This window comes from Microtus pennsylvanicus, chromosome 3 (assembly GCF_037038515.1).
Source record: "Microtus pennsylvanicus isolate mMicPen1 chromosome 3, mMicPen1.hap1, whole genome shotgun sequence".
In the NCBI taxonomy this organism is placed as follows: domain Eukaryota; kingdom Metazoa; phylum Chordata; class Mammalia; order Rodentia; family Cricetidae; genus Microtus; species Microtus pennsylvanicus.
The window spans coordinates 109,950,675-109,967,957 of NC_134581.1; the positions used below are offsets into that span (position 1 = coordinate 109,950,675).

Below are 17,283 nucleotides of genomic sequence, written 5' to 3' on the forward strand. Positions count from 1 at the left end.
TATACTTGGAGAGACAGGAGTCTGAAGATGTCTTCCGGAGACCTTGAAGTCCAGCCTAGTCATTGTTCCACAGTCCTTGACAGAAGTGAACCTCTCAAACAGCGCAACACAAAGTCTATGGATGTTGCATTAATTTAACTGGCTGAAACAGCAGTTGCTTTGATGGTTTTTTTGGGGGCAGGTGGCTTTCACAATTGCTAATTAAATACTACTACACACCATTTGAAGATGGACCTCTGTTTTATCGGTATAATTTGTCAATAAGAAACAATCACAAATATCAAAACACTGAATATAAATTTTCAACTATATGCTCGGAGCCAGTCCTTTGATTCAGCCACACTTGGTGCTGAACAGATTTTCTGTTCTTCTCACCTTTAACCTTGAAGGGAAGTTAAAGTCATACTTCTGCTGGACTCAAAGCAGCATTGCAGTTAATGGCAGGCATTGTCTGAAGACTGCATGTTTGGGTAAGATGATGATCCTTGTTTGTAGTTATTTAAGATACTGGTCACAGCATCAATAAGTATAACAACAATCACTTAGTGATGTAAATGAGTTAAAAATGTGTTTACATATTTGGGGAACAAAGTAGAATACATTGGGGATAAGAGTGAATGTTTGTAAATTCCCACATGGCTGCTTATAGTCAGAGGCTGAGTATCCGATTTTTCTGTAAATGCCCTCAGAAATAGCAAGGAATTGTGCTGCCACTAAACCAAAGAATTAAAGTGTTTGGAATTTTGACACTGTTGTAATAAAAAAAAGTTCTTATTGAATAGTAACTTTGGGTTACACTTTTAAAAGCCATAATAAAGAGCCTCTGTGTATTCACATTGGCTACGAAAGAAGGCAAGCGTGTTGTGTATGCGTACACACAGCTTCACATACATGTTAATGAGTGTGTGCACATGCAGAGAGAACTGGACCATGTTTCTGGCATTAGCCGAGATAACATGCTTTCATTGTTAAGTATAATGTTTTGAAACAGATGAGGAAGGAAATTGAACACAAGAATAAGCTTATTTTGTTTTGAATTTTAGACATGGTCTCATGTAGCCCATGGAACCTTACTGCGCAGCCAAGACTGACCTTGAATTCTAAAACTTTTTCTACCTACCAAGTGCTGGTGTGACAGGCGTTTGCCACCACACAGGGCTCTAAACTCATTTAGAACAGGCAGTATCCATTATATTAAGTAGTTAAATGCTTGTTACAACACTCTTTAAATAGATTCTTTTCCTCCTTATTACAGGGTTGGAAGTCCCCAAAAGGGGAAAGAAGATGCCTAAATGATCAGGAGAGCCACACAAAGAACAACGTAAACCTGCCCCTGCTGTCTGAGACCCATTCCCGCCAGCACAAGGGTTCCCTCTTCCTTACCCACAAGAAAGCTACCAGGAAACAAGCTCCAAGGAATCAAGCAGACTTCTTAAGAGTCTGTAATCTTTAGCTTCAACAGTGCAATTTAATCACCAAAAAGTTGATATCAGGACTCTAGATGATACAAGTTATCATTTAACATACTGTTTACCATTGCCACTTAAAAAAATAAATCAGAAAATAATATGGCTTCAAGTGGAGAAATAAATATACATTTCCAAGGGGCTTTGCATTATCTGTGGCTTTCCTCCGCTTTTGACTGTAAGGACAATCTCTCCCCGAGTTTCCGAACAAGTTCTGCTAAGTCTTCGGTGTTCTGAGATTTTTCTTCAAGGAGTTCATAACGGAGACTTGAGATGTCCTGCTTGATTTCCTTCAGTTCCCCTGTGAAGAGGGAGAAAGAAAACAAGTCAACCATGACTATGAATCAAGCTAGCAATTCCAAGGTTAGGATAAAGACAGTCTTGACTGTATTCTGAATCTTTTCAAAAGAAATAACTTCCCAATCAGAGTAAGTTTCTATTTCCTCAGGTAGGAAAAGTAATTGCAGCAGAATTTTAATGATCTGGAGAATATTGCAGAGTGGGGGCACTTTCCCAGGAAACTTCCAAGGACCCCATAAAAGTAAGGATTTTTTATCTAGTCTGCCATCTGTACACGAAGAGCTTGTTTCCTGGTATTTTGTGGTCTTGATGGCTGTGATGAGGGCTTATATTAAACTTGACAGGATCAAGATTCTCCTTGGGGACTGACTAGCATCATCTGGACTAGTGAGGGAGTAACCTGTTAGAGGTTGGATAAGTGATGTGGGAAGATACCCTGAAGCTGTGGGCAGTAAGGTGGACTGTCCCCTCTTTATTTTGGGAAGCATGTTGTCACAGTGGTGCAAAAAGCTACTAACACAGGAGAGAGCTTGTGCCATGTGGCTTCCTGAGGCTCATCCACCAGGCCATTCTCTCTCACCTCTACGTCAGAACATAGTCCAGCTCACGTGGGAAAGCCTTGGCCTTATGCACAACTCACCTTCATTCACCTCATCGCTCTCCTTATCAATTTGGGCCTGCAATACATATCTTTTAATGAGTCTTTTCATGATTTTCTAGACAAGAAAAGGAGAAATCCATTTCAGCATTATGTTCACGCAAACATTTCATTTGGAATAGGCTTATGGTCTACCTATCTTTAGAAGTGAGGGCTATCAAAACTCTGGTAAGATTTAGCCCACAAGGAATATGTATCTTCATATTCTATTGTCCTTATGAAAGCAACTGTCACATTACTTGGACTAATGACCCAAAAATTAATTCTCAAAAAGAAGAAGACCAGAGAGCAAACATCAAATACTTTGTGTCTCTTTCTGTATTGTTAGAAAGTAGAGCACAAACTTCATGTCAGATAGGTCAAAGATTTGTACAGAACTCTTGGAGGAAGTAAGGAATTAAACAATGTCCAGTTGTTTATGTCCCCATCCTACCAAGAACTGAAGCCACTTTTGATTGTGTGGTGGCTTTAAGAACCACCAGTTTCAATGTAATAAAGTATCTCTGATTCCTTGGTTTGTATATAACTAAAATATATATTAAATGCAGTTTAAGAAATGAAACAATTGTGCAGGAGGTTCTTATATTACTAACCCAAATCTTATCACATAAAGTCTAGATTAAAAGGTAATTAATACTGTCCTGTTAAAGAAATTCACATAAGAATGTAGTTTGCTGTGTAGATGTGTGTGTTTTTAGTAGTGTTACTTACAAAAGCAGAAAATGAAACCATAGATGTCCATCAATGGTAAGTTATTTTAATAAATTATCACTTCTACAAAAGAATACATTATAGGTATATAAGTTACATAATGAAAACATACAAAATATGTAATATATATATATATATATATATATATATATATATATATATATATATATATTGGTTTTTCAAGACAGGGTTTCTCTGTGGCTTTGGAGCCTGTCCCGGACCTAGCTCTTGTAGACCAGGCTGGCCTCGAACTCACAGAGATCCGCCTGCCTCTGCCTCCCGAGTGCTGGGATTACAGGCGTGCGCCACCACACTTTACTATTAATTTATTCATGTAATATGACACATATATCACAGAATATTAGCATATAGGAAATTGTACACATACATATACATATACAACCAGCAGAAAGAATACTCACAAATAAGCCATCTTTATTTCACAGTGGGAGACTGTGAGCTGAATTGTGCTCTTTAGTTTTATTTTTAAAGATTTATTTTTAATTTTAATCATGTATATGTATGTATATCTGTGGGGGGGTGTATGTACAAGAGTGTATTTCTAAAAGAGGAGAGCAAATGCCCTGGACTTGGAGTTACAGGCAGTTGTGAGCTGCGGTAGGGATGATGGGAACTGAACTTGAGTCCTCTGTAAGATTAGTGCATGCTGCTAATAGAGCTGTTTCTCTAGCCCCTCTTTCTTGTTTTGTAAGTTTAGCCTTTTAAAGGAACCTAGGCTCTAAGCTATAGATTATCCACACATTCCTCACTAAGTTATAGTTACACCATAACCACGTGTTAAGTGGATGCATCCTTCTGATGTTTAAAACATATCCTGATGTTTTATTTTAATTTAACAAAGTCCAGAGCTTGAGAACCTAAACATAGCGAATATCTAGCCTTATACTTTGAAGGTTTTGCTTACCTGATATTGTCTTGGAGGATGATTGAAGCTATTTAAGTGGAAGTCTTCTGAGCTCCTTATACTTGACTGTTTGTGTGATAGCTACAAAAGGAATTAGAAACCCTCATTTAATTCTCAGTGTAAGCAATGTGTAAGAGATTTTTAGTCACATGGGTGAGGTAATAGTCTGGTGTATTCAACTGAGCATACCTGAATTATAGAGCCATTTATCCTAGTTGCTTAGCATTCTGTCTTATAAGGTACAAGAAGTAGTTCTGCAAGGGTGATTAATCACTCTATTGCTAAAAAATTGTATGTGGAGCCTTGCATACTTGGTGGCTCTCATCACATTGTCCCATGTGGCCTTCCAATAGGTAGACTGTGGTGAAAGGGGGACATCAGGGTCCAGACATTAGCAGTCTGTCTGATTGCCACCTGCCCTCGGGTCTCATGAGAACCCCAGAGGACCTGACCAGACAGAATACTTCAGGTGCCACGGAAGCTCTAGTTCATCCATTTCAACCTGGGGATCTGGACAGTGCCCTTTCAGGTGTAGTCTTCACTAAAGCTCCCTTGTGGCAGCACTTTCTCAGAGTAAGACAGTGAATTTTGGTGATATGCAATCAGAGTGGAGAGCGACCCCATTAGTACACTAAGACACCGCCTGAGAACTCTATAATGCATTGTTCTAGAAGAAAAGTGATTTTTTACAAATAAACATGAGGACATGAGCCAAGCAGAATACTTCTAAATCTGTATATTGTGGGGATAAACTGTCTTCCAATGGAATAAAACCGCTCCAACCATCTGCAAAGCCATTCATGGTTTACATTCTCTGGTGACATTTCAGTGCCCATCAGGGAAGTTCCTTTCTTTAACCTCCATGTAATGATTTTCTCATACCAATATGCTGACCTCAAACAGCAGAGGAATCCTCATCTAATTTGTGAGCTAGCAGGTTGTGGTGGCACAGGCCTGTAGTCCCAAATACTTGGGAGGCTGAGACAGGAGGATCGCTTGAGTCCAGGATTTCTGAGCTTTAGTGCGCTATGTCAGTCGGGTGTCCACACTAAGTTCGTCATCAATATGACAAGCTGCTGATATAGGTAGAACAGCCTTTCAAATTTCCTGCTTCGTGGAAAAGTCTGTTGGATACTATGGGCCTATACACTAAAGACGGATGCCCCAACGGTGCAAAAGAACTTTGGGTGACTGTCCAGGCAGCAAGATGTCTCTGTCATTTCTAGAGTTTTGGAAGTTGCTTACAATGCACTTCCTGTTTACTTAAGTAATATTATATCCTTCTGGAGTCTTTGGTGGAATTAAAAATAAATAGTTATAGTTTTCCTTAATTATAATAAAAGATAAAGTAAATAAAAATATTGTAACTCTAATTCTTGCTTGATACCTGTTTAGTTATATGTAATTTTTACTATGTTAGAGTTAAAACCTTCTTTTTTATTTAAACAGAAAAGGGGAGGTGATGTGGAAGTCCCCTCTGTGTGCTGTGCTTACCAATAATGAATAAAGAAACTGCCTTGGGCTGTTGATAGGGCAGAACTTCGGTAGACAGGGAGAACTGGGCTGAATGTTGGGAGAAAGAAAGGTGGAGTCAGAGAGATGCCATGGAGCTGCCACCAGAGATGTGCTGAAACTTTGCTGGTAGGCCACAACCTCATGGTGATACACAGATTAATAGAAATGGGTTAAGTTAAGATGTAAGAATTAGCCAATAAGAAGTTAGAGCTAATGGGCCAAGCAATGTTTTAAATAATCCACTTTCTGTGTGGTTATTTTGGTTCTGCAGCCGGGACAAACAAGCTGCTTCCTCTAACACAGGATGTTCCTATTAGTTCCTACCCTGTATAACAAACTCAAATATTTCCAAATCAAACACATCCTTCTGGAAGGTCAGTGGCAAAACCATTCCTGACGAGAAACCAACTAATAGACTGATGATTTGTGAGCTGGCAGATATTAATTTATGCCAATCCTTTTGTGGCTAGTTATTCTTTGAGATACCAAGTTTGGGACATGAATATGTTAATTCAGAAAAATAGTATTGTTAATTTTCCAATATATCACAGGCAACTGAACAAATCGTTTTTTTTTAATTGAATAAGCCAATGAAATAATGTGCAAGAGAAAATGTATGCAAATGCAAAGAGGCATTGTGACCACTTGGTGGCACAAAATCCTAACGTATCATCTGGTCCCATGGCCCAACCAGCTTCAAGTCTGAGAAGCTGGGACAGCAGCGTGTCTGCCCTTTAACTCATACAAGGGAATTTGGTTGGCAATCTGAAGAACTTTGGAGATTTAGAGATGTGGCCATAATCAAGGCACAGGAACTGAGTGTAAGCTTTGTTCTTACTATTTGTAAATTGTAAATATTCACTCTCTCCAGTTGAGAACAAAGCATGTTCTGCTCTTAAAAAAACTTCTATTAAAATATTTTGTGCATTTTTGGAAGATATGATGATCAAATTTATGGGGTTGCAATTACTAAGTAGGTGCTGTACCATGAACTTACACGCTCCAAATTCACTTTTGCATTCTTTTTACTTTTTCTTTTTCATTTCCTGTTTGATATTAACATTTTATCCTACACACTATAGGATATGCATGAGGAACATTAAATAAGTATTCATTATTAATTTGTAGAATAAAGTAAGCTCCCATCTTTGAAATGCCCTGCCTTCCTGGACATACAGACAATTCTGAAAGTCTGTCTTGTCCTTATAAGGATTAAATTACCAGGACCCAAAGAAATAAGCAGGTGGAGGTGATGTGCTCAAGCCTCCCAGAGCACAGATTTGAGATGGACGGCAGTGTGCACTGTTGGTAAAGCCTCTTCTTTAGAAGTCAGAGGCTATGGACAAGGATTTTGACTGCCACTTGTCTAAGGCTAAAATTTAGACAAAGTACTTCATGTCTCAGAGTTCAGAGACATACGGCGTAGAATAGAGACAATAATATTGTAAAAGAAAAGGTGTATGGATTTTGCAGCCTGGAATGGTAGGTATCTGTTATTCTTGTAGAAAAGCATAAGTATCCACTCCATGCTCTGGAGCCTACTTATAGATGGTCCTGATCTAGTTGATATGCACTGGGGGAACTCTGCAAACACTGATGCACCCAAAGCCATGACTAAGTCATTTAAAGAATTATATAATGTGGCTCCCCCATAATGTCTTAAAGTCTTCTTTTAGACAAGTTCTTACCACATAGCCCTGGGTGGCCTAGGACTCACTAGGTGGACCAGGTGGGCCTTGAGCAGCAATCCTCCTGCCTCTGCTACCTGAGCATTGGGATTAGAGACATGAGCTACCACACCACGCTTCCCCAGACCTTAACGAATATACACATTTCCAGGACTCTTTGTCATATTTTAATGTATAATGGAAATTACATGGGAATTCTCACAAGATCATATAGAAAGTTGTTCCAGCATTTTATCTGCTTGCTTGTTTGGATAATTTATTTTTAAGTAGCTTCTGCCCTAAGTAGTGGCTAAAACCACAATTCCTCAATTCCTGGATGTATAACCAGTTAATACACACACACACACACACACACACACACACACACACACACACACATATATATATATATATATATATATATATATCCACTGAGTCTGGGGCAAAGCAAACTACCCAAAGGCATAAAACCTTCTGTGATCTGTGATATCAACAGCCTCCCAGTGACCTGTGCTGAAACAGGAGCAGAGTAGGCATTCAAGACACCATTCTGCATCAGCAGTGTTTAAGTGTGTAATGGTAATGACAGAGGCTGGTTTTCAGTTACACTCTTCTGCACTGTGTGTCCGAAAAGCTAACACTAGCCTCCATCAAAGCCAGAAAGTATTTGAAATAAAGGATGTGATAGAAGATGAGAAGGCCTGCTCAGTTAGCATTGAAAAGAACTTTTACTTGGCTTGCCCTGTTGATTTTATGAGGTGCCTGGAATAAATAAGAAGACAGTGTTTCCATAGTTAATTAAATGCTGTGACCTTCCAACAGTCAGAAGAGGCCAGGATGAAGCAAAGACTGCCGTCTTGGAGGCCGACTTTATAAAACAGTCTGAGCCAAGCTCAGATTGACTAAAGCATGGAAGTTTGAATCTGTACCTATAGGAGAAGAGCATGTTCCCACAGGAACATCCTTCAACAACACTGGGAAAAGGTTATTTTCAGTATAAATGGCTAATTTAAAATTATTTTTCTCAAATAAAATAATTTGAAACTAGAAGCTTACATGATAAGGATAATGAATTTTTGTGTTGATTTGAGCATCTGGGATTCAAGTATCAAAAACAGCATGAAATTTTGAGATCTATCCATAATTACATGTTTGAACATGTCACACACAACATCATAGAACTGAAAGTGGGAAGTAGCCTTGAACACATTGGCACAGGAGACCACTTTCTGAATATAACACCAATAGCACAGACACTGAGATTGACAACAGGACCTCCTGAAAGTGAGAAGCTTCTGTAAGGCAAAGATCACATTCAACAAGACAAAATGACAGCCTACAGAATGAGAAAAACTTCACCAACCACACATCTGACTGAGGGCTGAACTCCAAAATATACAAAGAAATCAAGAAAGTAGATATCAAAATACCAAACAAACCAATTTAAAAATGGGGTGCAGATCTAAACAGAGAATTTCCAACAGAAGAGTCTCAAATGGCTGGAAGGCACTTAAGGAATTGCTCAACATTCTTAGGCATCAGGGAAATACAAATCAAAACAACTCTGAGATACCATCTTACACACCTGTCAGAATGGTTAAGATAAAAAACACTAATGAAAGCTTATGCTGGAGAGGATTGGAGTAAAAGGAACACTCCTCCGTTGTTTGTGGGGGTGTAAATTTATACAGCCACTTTGGAAATCAGTATGGCAGTTTCTCAGAAAATTGAGAACCAATCTACTCAAAGGAAGCACACTCGTACCACGAGGACATTTGCACAACTATGTTCATAGCAACATTATTCATAATATCCAGAACCTGGAAACAACCCCTCAACCAAAGAATAGATAAAGAAAATGTGGTACGTTTACAGACTGTAGTAGACTCAGCAGAAAAAAAACAACATCTTGAAATTTGCAGGCAAATGGATGGAACTAGAAAAAAAAACACCTTGAATGAGCCAGAAAGACAAACACAGTATGTACTCCCTCACAAGTGGATACTAGACGTTAAACAAAGGATAACCAGCCTACAGTCGACAACCCCAGAGAGGCCAGCAAACAAGGAGGATCCTAAGAAAGACATACATGGATCCCCCCGGGAAGAGGAAATAGACAGATCTCCCAAGTAAATTGAGAGTGTTGGGGGAGTGGGAGGGTGGCAGTAGAATGGAGAGGAGAATAGTGGAGGGGGGAGGAGAACATGAGGAACTGGGAAGGTCAAGTTGAGGGAGGGACAGAGAGGGAGAACAAGGATGGAGATGTCTTGATAGACATTGTGGGGTTAGCAAGGAACCAGGCACTAGGGAAATTCCCAAGAATCCACAAGGATGACCACAACCACGAATCTAAGCAATAGTGGACATGGTGTCTTCATTGCCCTTCTCCTGTAAGCAGATTGATGGCTACCTTAATTGTCAACATAGAACTTTCACCCAGTGACTGTTGGAAGCCAAAGTAGAAATCCACGGTTAAGCACTGTACTGAGCTCTGGGAGCCCAGTCATAGAGAGAGAGGAGCAGTAATATGAGTAAAGGGGTCCATACCATGATGGGGATATCCACGAGACAGCTGACCCAAGCTAGTGGGAACTCACTGACTCTGGACTGACACATAGGGAGCCTGCATGGGACCAAGCTAGGTCCTCTGAATGTGGGTAACAGTTGTGTGGCTTGGGCAGTTTGTAGGGCCACTGGCTATGCAACCAGTATTTATCTCTAGTGCATGAACTGGATTTTTGTAGCCCATTCCCTATGGCGGGATGCCTTGCTCAGTCTAGCTATGTCGAGGAGGGCCTTGGCTCTGCCTCAAGTGATGTGACAGACTTTATTGACTCTACATGGAAGGCCTCACCCTCTCTGAGAAGTGGATGTGGGGGATGGGGGGAGTGGGAGGAGAGAAGGGAAGGGGAACTGGGATTAGCATGTAAAATTAAAAAGACAATGTGGGGAGTCCATGGGTCTACCATGGCTGGGATCTTTGCTGAAGTCTGCATTGTCACCAAAGGTCACATAGAGACCCAAGGTTAGGCCCACAACCATTCCCACCTGAGTGACCAGTCTCTTCTTTCCACCAAGAGCCAAGATGTCTTCCCTGCCCAAGCTGCTGCTGAGGACCATGTCTGGGTTTGTGGCACAGCTACAGATGGGGTTTGTGTGGATGTCTATGGCCTGAGTCACCTTTGGAGGTCCTAGGAACCATGAGAGATGAAATCAGAGGACCATGCTGAGCCTACCACATCCTTCGCTGGCCCTGGGAAAGCTGGCCTTGCCTCTACTGGACACTGCATCAAGAGAGTTGACCCATGCAAGCTAGAGAGATTGCCCCCATCCCTCACCATGGCTAGAGTGAACTAACCCTGAGGGCACACATGAAGGGGAGCTAACTCCACCCACTCGTCCAAAGTGGGTGACCCCAGGGGCCTGAGTTGACCAGATTGGCTACTAGCCAGGCCCAAAGCCACACCCGGGGTTAACCCACCCTAGCATCTACTCCATCTAGGATCTGCTGGAGCTGGTGAAGAGACTGGCCCTGTGGAAGGATACCCACAAGATCTTTAAGACTAATAGCAGCCACAGGATATCCCAGAGGAATTCCTGTTAGGATTCAGTGATGGTGGTGTACCAGAAACCAGAGGCATTGAACCAGACCAGTGACTCACTGCAATGAGCATTTGCCAGGAAAACTTATGGGACAGAGAGGTACACTATACGGCACACTGAGGCCTCCAATGCCCCAGGATGAATGAAGAGATGATGGAGAAGCAGGAAAGAAGGAGAAGTAAACAGATTTTTCTGTTGTGGATTTTGTTTTGTTTTTGTTGTGGGTTTTTTGTCTGTTTGTTTGTTTTGGTTTTGGAGTTTTTTGCTTTTGTTTGCTTGATTGCTTACTTTGATTTGTTTCCTTATGTGGGCGGCATAACAGGGATGAGGGGAGAACAGGGGTGGGGACCAGGAGGTGAACAGAATTGGGGTGCATGATGTGAAACTCCCAAAGAGTCAATAAAGAAGTTATTAAGGAAAAATATTTTAGTCAACCTTTAAAAACATAATAAAATAAAGCCAACAATGGACTTTACTATGACCCTTGTACATGTGTGTCATGTGCTCTGCTCATGTGTCCTTCATTGCCCTCTCTCACTCTCCCTCCAAACGCTGCTCCCTCGACATGGGGGATGGCTGGCCTGGGAAACAAGGAAAGGCACAAAGATTGTCTAGAAGAGGCAGCCAGCCCAATGGAGTTCAGCCCAATCCCAGTGTCTAGACTTTATGGGGTGGGGTGTCACTGTAGGACAGAAGCACCTAGGACCTAAAGAACACAGTCACAGCAAGGAAGTGAAAAGACTTCAAAGGTTCAACAGCTAGAAGCTGCCAGATTACCACAAAATGATCAGACTTTGTCTTGAAGAAAGATATGAATGCCACATAGCTGCCATAGTGTACCATCTTATGAAACGGTCTTCCTGCTGCTAAATTGACATAGAATCAACATCTGACCCCGAACTCCACAACTGGATCTACTGAGACACAGCCTGTGCTGCCTAGACATTCACACCCCTTTCCTGGGCCAGGGATTGGTTACCGTGCCACGACCAGAAGGATTTCACCAAGAGAAAGGAATGAGAGGAAGGCCCTAGTGCAGAGGAGCAAACATCCTTCCCACCACAGCCTTACTAAGTATATTATTCCATTTCTTCTAGTCTTCCCTTGAGACTGTGGTAACTGTAAGGAATGAACCTGAGACCCTCATGCAATCTGTGCAAATTCTTAGCTGGAGTGATATAGGATATCAATATAATAGTGATAAATGTGTGTGTGTGTGTGTGTGTGTGTGTGTGTACCTCCAAGCATACCCAATGTTGGAGCCATTTCTGAATTAATGCATGGTGGCTTCCAAATGGCATGATGATTTTCTATTATCATTGCTGTTTTCCACTTGCTAATTTGGTTACTTCCAATTATTTTTTCCAGATACACCAGTTTACATTATTCAGCTGGACTCCTTTCATTTTCTGTTTGTACCCGTTCTCTAGCACTTTTAGATCTAGTTCAACTTCTGTTTCCCTGTGTGACTGTAACTGTGCTTGTGTTTGTTCTCCCCACTCTTGCAATGATAACTGAAAATTTTAAGCAGCTACAGTATTGCATTCTGCCTCAGATAATGTCATAAGCACTTTATTTGCACTGATTTGATGTTCCGAATGCCTGTGTGATAGTAGTGTGTTTAATGCCTACATTCCACAAACAAGGAAGGTGCCATCAAGGTAATGTTTCTAAGTATAACTCCTACTGCCTTTCCCTATGATGAGGAAATCCCTTATACAGTATTCAAATATGCTCTGTGTCTTCAAAGTGTTCTTGTCCTAACATCACTATAGGCTGAGAAGCAGGAGCTTCTGCTGCAAACTGATAGTGAACACTATCTCTGCCACAGTCTTCCTTGTTATTCTGTAATTCCTTAAAATGTAAGCGTGCACGCGCGCACACTGAACTATATCAGTCTGAAGAAAAACAAGTTGGAGAGCAATCATAGCTGAAGATCGTTCTGTGTGAGGTTTTCCACTTGCCCCCAAACCAACACAGCAGCTTCAGCACAGAGAAGAGGGACCTTGTAGCTCTCTTGAAGACATTAATGATTTCACTTCAATGTCTCCCAAACTGTACCATTTTGAAATGTCTGGTGTCTCGATGGCAATGGGAACAGCAGTTTGAACAGTGAGACTCTCCCAGTTCCTCACAATCTTAAGGGCTGACTGCTCTGGGGACTGCAGGTTATTCCCCTGCCGCTTCCAGTATCTCACTCCATCCCCCATTGCTGCAAGTAAAGCCCCACGTTGCAGCAGGCCACATGGGTTCCTGGGTGTGTCACACATCCACACCTCCTTTCACCCCCACCCTTCCTGCCCAGATCCTTCCCATGGAAACTCATCCTGATGAGGTTGCTAATCAGAATAGAGCTTCTAGCCTATGTCTTCTTCTTCCAGATTGTCCACCAGGTTCTGGGTTAAAGTGGGAAGTGGTTGGCAGACTTGTGGCTGATATGGTAAGAGAGAAAGCTGGGAGGCTGGGAGTCATGGTCACATAGACATTGAGTATACATGCATTCTGCTATGGGACATAAACTACTCAGTTAAAAACAGAACGCACTGGCCTTCTCTTGGCCTTTGCTTTCCTTGGAGTGACCACACAATGCATTTCCGGCCAACCAGAATAATGAAAATCATTCTGGAGGTGCTTTTGGGATGTGGCTAGCCAGCCATGCTTCTTTGGGCATTTCCCCTTCCATACCTTAGCAGGGAGTGTAACGACAGCAGGTAAAGCTGTCATCTGGTATCTATGATAGGAAAACTCCAAGAGCATTCCAGCCACTCACCCTTAACAAGCACCGCATACTGTCTCATTGGGGCAGGTTAAATGAGAGGAGAAACACGAAAACAATTGCCTTGCTTTGCCCATTGTGATTTGGATTTTTTATTATGTGCAGCTGAACCTAGTTCCTTCCTGACAAATTTCTCTCCTTATTTGTACTGTCAAGTTTCTGTTTGGTGTCTGTTGAAACCCTGTGACTAATAAGTGACAGGGAAGGGAGTAACTATCTTATCACTGAGGATTTGGTGTCTCCAATTAGGAGCCTGCTGCATCTCGAGATACCTTTCTCATTACGAACTGGACTGGCCACAATATCTGTTGAATCCTCATGCTACCTTTGCAAACAACTTCTTGTTGCATGACAGAGGCGGCTGGCTCTGCACTCTGCACCTGAGCTTCAGCACAGCTAACATACCTGCAGGCCCCGTGCCTTCTCCCCTTCACTAGTCTCGCACCTCACTATCCATCAAATTCATGTGAACACAGTTCTTACATGTGCACTAATTTCCTTTTACAAACAGACATAGGCACACACTCAATTATAGTCTTTGAAAGTTGTCACAATAGTTGTCAATAGCATTAATGTGTCTGCTACCTATTTCTTTTATACTTTTTAAAATGTGCCTTGTTTTGCTCGCCTGCATATCTATGCATATCCAGTGACTGTGGAGGCCAGAAGAGGACATCAGATTCCCTGGCATTACAGAAGGTTGTGAGCCACCACTGGGTGTTGGGAATTGTACCTGGGTCCTCTGGAAGAGCAGACTTGTGCTCTTAACCACTGAGCCACCTCTTTAACCCCTGATACTCATCCCATAATGTTGTTTTCAGACGCTGGTCTTTTTCTCTGACAAGATAACACCGATCCTGGGCAACCTAAGTGTGGTTTTCTGTTTTCAAGTATTATCTTACCTGATTTTTGTCAAGTGAAAATTTTGAAAGGTCTTCATGACTTCCCAAAATTCCAAACTTCTTTTCTTCATTTCTCTTTTAAAGATAGATAAGAAAATGAGTCCAGTAACATGGCCATTTCTGACTCTTCATTCCATATGCCAAAGCTACCTGCTCTAATTCCTCAGCATGTTTTAATGAGAGAAACAAACTTTTTGAGTCTTCCTTTTGCCAAGTTCTTGGACATTTATGCAAACACTAAATTTTATCAGGTTATAATTCTAATCAAACTTGACAACTGTACATTTAATTACATTGAATAATGTAAATTGTCTTCCACTTTACCCACTGATTCACATAAATCAGCCATCTGGAGGAAGGCCATAGATGCTGCTTCCCCCAAACTTCTATGTACAATCATTTAGAGATTTCAGAGGATTTTTAATATTTATTTTATTCAATCTTTGCAACATGGATGGAGTTTTGACTCCTGTTGCAGGCAAGGAAACTAGCCATAAAGCTTGGCCCTGACTTAGCACCCTACACTATTGTACTAACGGCAGCCGTCATTGGAACACACTTTCCTTACATCTAATGGCAGGACAGAAGGAAACTTCAAACCATTTGGCCCAATGGCCCACCAGTCTAGAAACAAATCTGAGTTTCTAAAGTCAGACATTAGTAGTTTACTGATTGACTACAATTCCATCTGCTCTGCTGCATAGATCTTATCATTGTGAATTTGTTCTTTCATAAAATCAAGTTTGAGCTATTTATAACTTTTGCTCATTGCCTTTCTTCTCATTTTTGAAGAGACAAAAATGGTCTGTAATCTCTAACCAAAAGTGAATGTTCTAAAAAGATTCTTGTGCCTTTCAAATTCCCTTTAAGAAGAAACTGACAGCACCATTAATTATTCAAAGACACTTTTTGCATACCTGTCGGCATCCTGATCCACCTCTGCTAAAAGTGGCTAGAATACCTCTCCTCCTAGGTTGATGCACTGGAAAAGCCTGTACAGGGAATGCCTGTCTCCAAGGCTATGCATATACAGCGTGGTTTATGTGTCTGAACGATGTCTGAACATACTGGAAGTCTTCCACCCCATTTCCTGGGCACTAGTCCTCATCTGTGCTTTCTTGAGATTGCCTTGTCTACTGAGATTATTATTTCCGATCTGTAATCGTAGACTTCCTTCCTCAGGCCCCTTGCTGCAGACACTGGCCTCCCATGTTGTGTGGGAGCAATCATCCTGAACATTGTGGTGCAGATATTATGTCGGACAGCCAGGTCTCTACCAGCTGCTGATAACTGTTGACATTTCACTAACAGAGAAGTGAGAAACTTGGTGCACCGGAAGCACAAGAAGGTCCCAAAGGCTCTCACTTTCACTGTCTACACCTGACAATGCATCAATTTAGTTACAGTTCATTTCTCTTATACTCTTTTAGGTGGGAAATGTCCAGTATGCCCTTTTTAAACGGTCACCAGACCAAGGACCACCATATATGGAGTTACTAGGAATAAGAATGGAGGAACATGGTTTATCCATGGAAAACTCTTTAAAAGGCTTTGACTCTGTAGTTACTATGATAAGAAGAATTATGACCATAGTGATAAATCATCAAGATAATCACCTTGTTCATCTCTGCATCTTCTTGGAAGCCTTTCTTATGACCCTGGACCAGGTCAGACATCCATTTCTTAAATTTCAAGAGGAGATAGAGCAAGGACTTTGGACTTGGCACAAGATTGAAGGGGACAGGAAGTGTTCTTCCCTCCTCAAAGTAGGAAAACCACAGTTTGGCCCTTGCAAACTTCCACTCCACATCAGCATCATCCTGTACAGATAGACACAGCTGTTCAGCATGGAAACAGAATTATTGGGTTCTTATAACTTTGTGGCTAGATTGAAGAGGCAATGGCTAGAAATAGCCTGACTCCCAACTGAAGGCTTCACAGAACACTGAATCCACACATTCTTTCTGAAGTCTGCTTCAGATTTTACTAGGTTTCCTGGACTACTGGTCTCAAATTCACATGTGTTTCTAAACACTAAACAATGTATATATCAAGTGTGCTTTCTAAAACACCGTAAAATATATTCTTCATTCAATAACTCATTCATCCAGGAATCAAAACTTCTGGAATATAAACTTACACAGTCATTACCAATCTGAGAAAGGATTAATTCTGAATGTAACTCAAAAAAGATTTGAGCATTATATTATTTGTAAACAATATTTTTTTCCTTTTTTGTTGTTATTTTAAAATAGATTTTTACAATATAGTCCAAGCTCGTCTGAAACTCATGTTGATCCATCTGCCTCAGCCTCTCAAATGTTGCTATTACAGGGTTAGGCTATCACACCTCGCTGATAACAATAATTGTTGACTAAAATATTAATTCATCACTAGGTACAGTGGCACATAAACTCGGAAGGTGGAGGTTGAGAGATCAGGAGCTCAAGGCCATCCTTTGCTATGTAGCAAGGTCTAGGCTAACTTGAACTACATGAGATGCTATTTTTTTTTTTAAAAAAAAAGTAAAACAACAAAACATCACAAAAAATAAAAATTCATCTTGATAGAGTAGTTCAGATTTTACCAAACAGTAATAAATCAGACCATTCTGTCCCTCACAGTCTGTTGATTCAGCATAGCTCATCGATATTGTGTTTAAAAGTAAAGTTAGGCTTCTCTGCATTCCTAGACCAACACGACTTCTCTGTGGCCAACATGGATCATGCAATCATAGAAAGTGGAGCAATGACAAAGCAG

General features: G+C 41.0%; 1 protein-coding gene across 3 annotated transcripts in view; it reads right to left on the reverse strand.

Annotated features, from left to right (window-relative positions):
• Nucleotides 1–221: 221 nt before the first annotated feature.
• Nucleotides 222–17,283, reverse strand: part of Trpc6 (transient receptor potential cation channel subfamily C member 6) — a 121,674-nt gene continuing 104,612 nt past the window's right edge. For 2 of the 3 annotated variants that reach the window (XM_075966837.1, XM_075966838.1), the window contains 5 exons: nt 16,140–16,343; nt 14,524–14,598; nt 4,061–4,141; nt 2,407–2,482; nt 222–1,767 (listed from right to left, as the gene is read on the reverse strand). In XM_075966837.1, the coding sequence (XP_075822952.1) occupies nt 1,616–1,767; nt 2,407–2,482; nt 4,061–4,141; nt 14,524–14,598; nt 16,140–16,343 (588 nt within the window). In that variant the 3' untranslated portion in view covers nt 222–1,615. The remainder of the gene's footprint in view (nt 1,768–2,406; nt 2,483–4,060; nt 4,142–14,523; nt 14,599–16,139; nt 16,344–17,283) is intronic. The other variant, XM_075966839.1, reaches the window with a different exon arrangement.